The sequence below is a fragment of the Juglans regia genome, chromosome 3, assembly GCF_001411555.2.
Source record: "Juglans regia cultivar Chandler chromosome 3, Walnut 2.0, whole genome shotgun sequence".
Lineage (NCBI taxonomy): Eukaryota > Viridiplantae > Streptophyta > Magnoliopsida > Fagales > Juglandaceae > Juglans > Juglans regia.
Window position 1 is genome coordinate 9,813,893 of NC_049903.1, and position 8,592 is coordinate 9,822,484.

At 36.2% G+C, this 8,592-nt stretch overlaps 1 protein-coding gene across 4 annotated transcripts; it reads right to left on the minus strand.

Moving 5' to 3' along the window:
- Positions 1-1,333: 1,333 nt before the first annotated feature.
- LOC108988644 lies at positions 1,334-6,377 on the minus strand. 4 transcript variants are annotated; one of them, XR_001995705.2, is made up of 5 exons: positions 5,571-6,377; positions 4,923-5,279; positions 2,267-2,318; positions 2,045-2,167; positions 1,334-1,700 (listed from the first exon to the last, which is right to left on the minus strand). XR_001995705.2 is itself a non-coding variant. In XM_018961965.2 (4 exons), the coding sequence occupies exons 1-4, from the start codon at positions 5,722-5,724 to the stop codon at positions 1,628-1,630; spliced, it is 402 nt and encodes a 133-aa protein (XP_018817510.2). In that variant the 5' UTR covers positions 5,725-6,377; the 3' UTR covers positions 1,334-1,627. The 4 variants fall into 4 exon arrangements, 1 of the variants encoding a protein (XP_018817510.2); XR_001995704.2 differs by having other exon boundaries at positions 3,898-5,279; XR_001995703.2 differs by lacking the exon at positions 4,923-5,279 and having other exon boundaries at positions 2,267-2,379.
- Between the last annotated feature and the right edge of the window lie 2,215 nt (positions 6,378-8,592).

Sequence of the window (8,592 nt, forward strand, 5' to 3'; positions counted from 1 at the left end):
TTGGTGGGACTAGTTTTATTCTATAATATAAGGATTTTTTTATACATCATCTGTCATTCATCTTTACACACTAAACCTGTCAACTTTTTCAAATATTTTTTTTTATGTCAGTCCTATTTATCACCTTAGCTCTACTCAAACCCCCTCTCTCTCTCTCTTCTCAAGCCCTTTCTATCCTCAATCTCTCTCCCTTTGACCTCTCTCTCACCTCAAGTTCTCTCTCATCGAACCCTTCTCTCTCTCTTATTGACCCCTCTCTCTCCTCAAATTCTTTCTCTTCAACTTCTCTCTCTCCTCAAGCTCTTTTTGATAGACACAAGATAGACCTAATATTAAAAATTCTTTACAAATTTTAGATGTTCATATTACTCTCTCTCAAACCTCTCTCTAATCGTGCTTCCTTCAGGCGAGACTGAGATGGAGGGGTTGGGGCAAAAACCAATTCACTTGTTAGTAAACCCAATTTGTCACATAAGGTGAGGTATAAGATAGTAAATAATAGCTAATGAGTAAATTAATTTATAATATAAAAAATATAAAGTAAATAAGAAGGCATTGAAAAAACAAGTAAACTATATTGTCTAGGTTGGTTATATTGATGAAATGAGATGAAAATTGAATAAAATATTATTATAATATAATTTTTTTTTATATTTAAAAAAATTAAATTATTTTTTATATTTTAGTTGAGAGCTTGAAAAAATTATAATGATTAAATGAAATTTTTTATTTTCAAGCTAAAACTACTTAAATAAGGAAAATTTACTATATAAGGCCCTGGAGTTTGAGCTTTTTCCAAACTACTACCAATGGTTTAGGTCCGTACTTCAAAAAAGTCCGTCCATACAACCTCTACTAAATCAATAACGGAAATATGATTTGACAAATATGATGCATCACATATCCACGCCAAATGTGCATTTCAAATAGGTAGATTATTGTAAATGAGTTTTTTAATTATTTTTTTTAACTATTATACAGTTTAAATGAGATTAGATAAGATATTTTATTAAAAGTTGAATAAAATATTATTTTAATTTTTTTTAATATTATTTTTATTTTAAGATTTGAAAAAATTAAATTATTTATTGTGACACCCTCGACCCTAAGGGTGTGCATCCGGATCCGGATCCGGATATCCGGCCACAACCGGATCCGGATCCGGATTTTAAAAACCGGGCAGTTATCTGCCCGGATTATTCCGGATTTAATCCGGGCGGATATCCAGACTAAATCCGGATATCCGGTTATAACCGGATTTAATCCGGTTTTTTTTTTTTTTTTTTTTAATGACAAATTTATAGTAGGTTTTTTTAAAACAAATTCATCCAAATCAATATGTGGGAGTTTCAGCTTACAGGCTAAAATGCATTCATCCAAAGTGTGTATGTTGTTCTTGCCAAAGTACTGCATAATATGCACTACTTTCATGCTTACGTGTATATTTTGTACATAATATCCTGTAGAGAAAGGATTAAAAACAACCGAAATGCAGTGCATATATATTACAACTAATTAATATACACTATCCTTTGTGATAGTTAATTTATTTGGCCTAGGTGTTAATTCACCATGAAAAAGCCCGGGCTGCTAAGGCCCTGGCCATTGAAATGCTCTCCAATTTATTTCAGCTCCCAATCTTTTTCTTCCATCTTCCTTTCCAACTCATGTATGGCCTGTTCCCTTCCATGCAATTGCTCCTGCCCAAATAAACCCAAACTTAGAACACCATGAGAATTATTGGGCAGTAGATGCCTATTCAGAAGTCTGCTCCTAGAGATCAAAGCCAGAGTCCACATGCAATTTCAATAAAATATATTTCTTTAAGACTCAAAACAGGCCCTTGATAGAACACCAAATCAATTGGGACAAGAAAGATTCCATATCTGAAACTAATTCATTGTTTATGACCCAGAAAATTTGAAAAAAGTATGCTTCCAACCTCCTTGACATATATACACTACCATTGCTCTATCTTACTTCAATCAACAAAACAAAAAAGAAAATAGAAAGCAAGAGGAGATCAGAGATGTTGGGTGCTTACAAAATAATAAAGTTCACTACTTGGTGATGGCATAGACAGCATAAATAATCCCAGGGAGATAGCTCAAGATGGTTAGTAACAAACAGATCCAAAACTCCACCTGAATCACTGTCAATAATGCAACTGCATAGATGCAAGGGAGAAAACAAAAGGATTTACCAATTCAGAAAAGATCAGATTATCATATAGACATTATTAAATTATTAAAGTTCACTATCTCACCTCTTTGGATTACTTGCCTTCTTTGTCAAGGATGAGAGCTTTGTGAAGTACACTGTTGTTGTCAGAGCTGGTTAGTTTGAGGCCTTTTTTCATTGCTATTCTATTTATTGACTCTTATAGTTACATAAAAATTAAGGAAAATGCAATTAGTGAATAAAAATTAATATTGAATTGCAGAAAATCAGAACAGAAAAAGTTTTCTCCTTGTTTCTCTAGCAAAGATTTGTGGTAAGAGTTTGCAGCAACCTTGCTGATTTCCACATTAGTTTCCTCTGGACAATATTCATCATCCAACTATTTTTGCTGTCCCTTTTCTTTTGGTCAAGAAAGGAGGATTATTTAGTGTATAAATATTGTGTCACATGTTCATTAGCTCTGAAATGAGGTAATAGACAAGATATAGTAGCTAGAATTTGAAAGGTACAAATAAAATGATGTACAATAGTGTCTCAGAATTTCCTGATTTGGCTCTTAGAGCAGCATATTATTGAGAGTGGTGAAGCTTCAATTGCTAATGCATAGAGTTGTTTACAACTCTTTTATGATTGTATAGAGTTTCAGTTTTGAGGTTCATCAGATATATTTGGACGGTATGAATTGGATATCATTAAATATTCTTCTTATCTTTTAATTAAAATGATTGTTTATTGATACTGCAGATAAAATCAGCAGACAACCGTATCCTCCAGGAACAGCTGCAGAATAAGGTCTGAACGTCTTTCTGTTTTGTTTAGTTATTTTTATTGATTTATTTTCACTTCATGCTTATCTTTGGCTGCTTGGGGATGCTGCTAGCCCTTCAGTCAAAGGAGATGTTGACAACATTGACTCTTTTTGCTCTTTGTACATAGTTCAAGTTATTAAAGTTAATTATCTCATTATTTTCAGTCTCAGGTGATTACTTGGCACTTATTTTGGATCATACTAGCTAGATGATATGTTTTGAGTATGATATGGTCTTTACAAAAATTAATATGTTTTTGTGTCATATCAATCATACTGACATATATATGGCTTCTACCTTGTGGTGTACTTTATTGTATACTAATAAGCAGTAAATGGCTAATAATGTGCTATTTTGACCTTTTGTAGGGAAATCTTGTATTGGCTTAATGGGTTTTTTATCATTCTTGGATAATTTATATATTGCAGCCTTATCCATATCAATTGCTTGTGAGTGTATATATATGCCTGAGTGTATATATTTTAGAAATCTCTAATGCTTTACAAAACATACACTTTTTTTAGATAAAAACTTTATAGAAATCTCCAATGCTTTACAAAACATACGGCAATGACCACAAAAGCTCAAAAATTGTAGATATTAACTTCTGTGCCAATATAGAAATCTTCAATGCTTTACAAGACTCTTGTCACAAGCTCAAAAAATTCGATTATGGTTTCAAACCAAAACTATGAGAGCAAACAAAAAGGTATAATGCCATAAACCCACTTTAATGACAAGAAAACTAAATCCCATGTGAAAAACAGAGTAAAGGAAAAATAATATAAACTAAACAAACCGAGTATTACATAAAACAGTGATTAAAACTAACGTGTGAAAAACAGAGCAAATGAAAAAAATCCACCAATAAAGTGTCGAAATAAACTTACAGAGCAAAGGAAAATACCTTAAGAGCTTAGAGAGAGAGAGAATATGGATGGTAGCCTTCGCGTGTCTCACCCAGATGCACAAAGCACTTCGAAGGCGGATTCGAGACCGAGAGAGACGACGGATTCGAGAAGAAGAGAGAGAAGGCCAGAAGGGATTGGAGAAGACGAGAAAGCGAGACTGAGAGACCGAGAGAGAAGCCGGATTCAAGACCGAGAGAGACGACGGATTCGAGAAGAAAAGAGAGTAAACCCTAACGATTCGAGAAGAAAAGAGTAAAGCCCAAGATGTCGAAGACAATTTCGACCGAAGACGTGCGGGTTTTTTTTTGTTTTAAAGGACCCGGTTACGGATAACCGGGTCACATAACCGGATCCGTAACCGGATCCGGATTTTTTTAACCGCCCGGATGCACCCGGATTTCCGGGTTTCGGACCGGATCCGGAAAAAAACCGGTCCGGATCAACACCCTTACTCGACCCCCAAGTGTGATTTGGTAGAAGTCGTAACATCGAGATAATGACCACACGGATCATACACCCTATCGCCATGTGCTAGTGTGTGCAAGCATGCAATATGTGTGCAACATAAATAACAGAAGAAAATTAAAAGGTAGTCAAAGTTAAGCACCAAAAAATTTTAAACTTTACAACCCGAAACAAAGTCCTCCAAGAGGTTAATACAGTCATCCGGGTGGGAAAATAAATAAAACGGTAACAAGTCCCGCGACAAATACAAATAGAAGGAATCTCTAGCCAAATCACTCATTCGGCAGAGCCGATTTAGCTCAAACACCTCATCTACATCAAAGTTTACGGATCAATAAAACGAAACCGTAGGTAGAAATACCACAGTGAGATTTCGCAATCTCGATAAGTAATTAACATGCAACAACTAAGAGTTTAAAACATGAGTTTATACAAACAACAAAGTAAAACAGCCATACAAACAAAAAACCACAATATCATTTCTTCTAGCATTTCCCAAAATAACACGTTTAAACCAAACACTCACACCAAAAATCCATTTGACCCAAAACACAACCTTTTTATTACGCATGCACCATGGTCTCTCCTAAGGACTATCCGTACACCCTAGCTCCCTTTATCACACCACGCGTAACGTCCATACGTATGACTTCGTAATGAGCGATGCCACCTTCGCGCCCAGTGCATATGTGACCAAGCATCCTCTAGCTCCCGCCAGCAGAGGGGCCACAGAGTCAGCACGAGAGCATTACCGTCTCGTCTGAGCCCTTTGTCGCCCAGCGACAACCCAAAAGACGTCACTCAGTTTATTAAGCCCCTGAATGACCAAAACAGCTCCACCAAGATAATACCCCATCTCGGATTGGGGTCTTGATACACATGCACCCACATGATATCCCCACTACACGAAAACCTAGTTTTCAATTCACACAAAATGACATAACACAACACAGTTAAATAATTAGAACAAATAGTAATTATGGTAAAGATGCAAATGCATGACGAATAGTATATTGGATGACATGGCATAACATACATAGGACAATATACAACATCACAACAGTCACAGTATTCACAGTTTCACAAACCAAGCTACATGTGTAATCCCATCCTCCATCTGGCCCATGGCCTAATTCCCAACAATTAGATTATCGTAAATACGTAAACCAGAAATTAAATACAATGCAAGGCAAATTTTGCTCACCGAGATGACGCCAAAAGTAGCGGAGCAGAAGCGGGGCAGCAACGGATACGGGCGAGATAGAGGGCCTTTTGTGGGTTTTTCTTGAAAAAGAGGTCAAATCTAGGGTGCTAATGGATGGTTGAGAGATTCTCGCGGTGGAGGGTGGCGGCAGCATGGCGGGGCAGTGGCCAAATGTGGGCCTTAGCTCACAGGTTAGGCTGTTTCGAAGGAAAAAGATGTCGGGAGTGGGAAGGGGAAGGCCAGAGGTGGTTGTGCGACCACTGAAAGCTGCTGACAGCGGAGGCTCTTGGGGTCAAAAGACTTCCTAAGGCTACAGGAAAGAGGATTCGAGGGAGAAGAAAAAGGGTAGATGCTTACCAACGGGTTGTGGAGTCACGGCATGTGTGGCAGCTTGGTGGCTAGAGGGTGGCGCAAGGCGGTAGATTTGGCGTTGCACAGTGGAGACCCGAGAGGGAGAGAGATAGCTTGAGAGGGTATGAGAGGTCGGCGTGGCTTAAGAAGGAAGGTATAGCCGAGAGGTGGAGGTCCAGAGTACACGTGGACAGTGATGCGCAACTATAGGCAGTGGATCTGGGCCGCAATGTGGGGAAACCGTGTGAGAGAGAGTGGGCTGCGTGAGGGGCATATCGGGGAGATGAGTGGCTGGGTTCGGTAGAGGGGACGATCATCAACGTGAGGGGCTCGCTGCGGTGGTGGTGGCTGGACTGCGACGACATTGCTGGGTTGAAGAGAGGAAGAGAATCGGTGAAGGAGGAGGGAGGTGTAGGCAACTGAAGGGAGATGGAGGAGAGAGAGGGAAAGTGGGAAAATGGGGAATTAGGGTTCCTCTTGGGGATTTAATCCCAACCATCCATCTAAGGGTCCTTCAGATTAATCTAACAGTGGTGATTAATCCTGAAAAATAAAATAAACAATAATAATACTAATAAATAAATTAAAACACTAATTTTTAGAATCTCACATTTATTATATATTGTGTGAGAGTTTGAGAAAGTTGTAATGATTATATAAGATGAGATAATTTATTTTTGTGTAATCAAACAAGTCAAGTATTTTCTAAACATCCTTAACATTAAATATATATATATATATATATATAAATTCACTAGTAATCATCTCCTTAACCATTAAGAAAGAATAAAAAAAATTAAAAAAATAAAAATACATGAGTGAACATATTTGATAGACATATTTAAGAGTTAGAGTGGTGCTACTTTGACGCTTAGAGTAGCCCGCTCTAAGTGACCTCTAGGTCAAAAACACATTTTCACTTTTTTCATTATTTTTATTCATATTTTTTTTATCATTTTAAAAAAATTTTAAAAAATAGAAAAAAAAAACTTCAATACAATAATAGTAACTTCCTTAACTATTAAATAAAAAAATAAAATAAAATACATGAAGGGGCAAGTTGACTGGGCAAAATAACATTTTTCTTAAGAGTTGTACTATCATTTTCCTTAGAAAAATTAAAAATGCACTGTCACCATGCACAATATACGTTTGTTTAGGAAGTGAGATGAGATGAGAATTTTGTAAATAGTAGTAAGATAGTTTGTGAATGATAGTGAGATACTTTGAGTGGAACATTTTTAGGGTTTTGGGAAACGAGAGAGAAAAACTTGAATAAAAAATATTATAAAGTTAAAATATTATAAAAATATGGTTTTATAATATTATTTTTGTTTAGTGATTTGAAAAAGTTTAATTGTTTTTTATTTTTTTGTATGAAAATTTGAGAAAGTTGTAATGATTAATTTAAAAAAGTTGTAATGATTAATTTGAAAATATTTATATTTAAATTATGTTTAAAAAAAAAATGAGATGAGATGAAATGAGACTTTTGGAACGAGATCTATTTTCAAACAAGCAATTAAACGAGCGTGCGCGAAAGAAACGGAATTATGGGTCTAATGGGCTGAATTTAACCTCATGGGAAAGAGAATTAGCATTTGAGTTTAATGGACCGATCTCATGGGCTTACTTGGGCCTAATAATAGACTGCATGGTGAGATGTTGGGCTAATAAGAACGAGGAGTCCACGTTAGTCCATGTTGGGCTTTCTGCACATTTGATGTTTGAGGGGAAGTCTCTTGTGATCGTGGAGGCACTTTATTCCAACCAAGACCGACAACTTCTATTTCATCGAGTTTTACATATGGGTAGACAAGGCAATGAGTTGGCTCATCGCTCAGCACGACATGCACGTTATGTGAGTGATACTATTCAATAGTGGTATGAACATCTAGATTTGATTTTGGATAGCATTATGGTGGATGCTGTTACGTAACTTTCTTTGTTGTTTATGTTTGGATTGGAAGACTTTCTGTATCTACTGATTATATGAATAATGTCATATGTTATTTAAAAAAAAGCTAGCTAGCTAGCTAGCTGATTCGTGTTTCCGGCAAGGGCTCTTGAAGGATCTTGCTAGGAAATTATTAAGTACAAAAAATTTGCTAATTTAGGCCAAAATATTTCCTCCTTAGGAAAGTCCCCCGAAAGGAAAATATTCCTTACTAATCGGTCGGTAGGTGTTGTGGTTGACGCCAACAATCTCTGTGTAAAGTCTTTCTTGACCAGAAAAACGCACGCGGAATTGCCTACAAGGCTATAAAGTCAAAAAACCAAATCCTCGTACGTACAATCATGTCCCCACGCGGATTGGCTGCAGCATTTCAATTAATTTTTATTTTTCTAAATGATCAGGGCATACAATATAAATAGTTAGGAAAATGTCGGGGGCCGATCAATTGGACTCCCAAATTGATTGATATTTTGTTTTTGTTTTAAAGTATTTATTAGCGAATTGAGTTTTTTTGCAAATATGTTTAAAAATATTTAAAATATATATATAAAAAAATTACTTAACGGTCAAGCTAACCTTACCATTTATCAGTACCCATAGCCGGACCCATATGGTTAATTTGTATGGTGAAAAGAAATTTCAGTTTCTTATTTGAAATTGTAAGGTGCGGTAGATGCATTCATGACAACATTCGGAAGTACATCCAACTTCAGC

Bases quoted from the DNA above. Each gene is read 5' to 3' on its own strand.
- LOC108988644 (XM_018961965.2), bottom strand. From the start codon at position 5,724: ATGCTGCCGCCACCCTCCACCGCGAGAATCTCTCAACCATCCATTAGC. The intron at 2,319-5,570 runs GTGAGCAAAATT...TGACAACAACAG, and splicing joins CTACTTTTGGCGTCATCTCG to TGTACTTCACAAAGCTCTCA. The intron at 1,701-2,044 runs GTAAGCACCCAA...TTATTTGGGCAG, and splicing joins GTAGTGAACTTTATTATTTT to GAGCAATTGCATGGAAGGGA.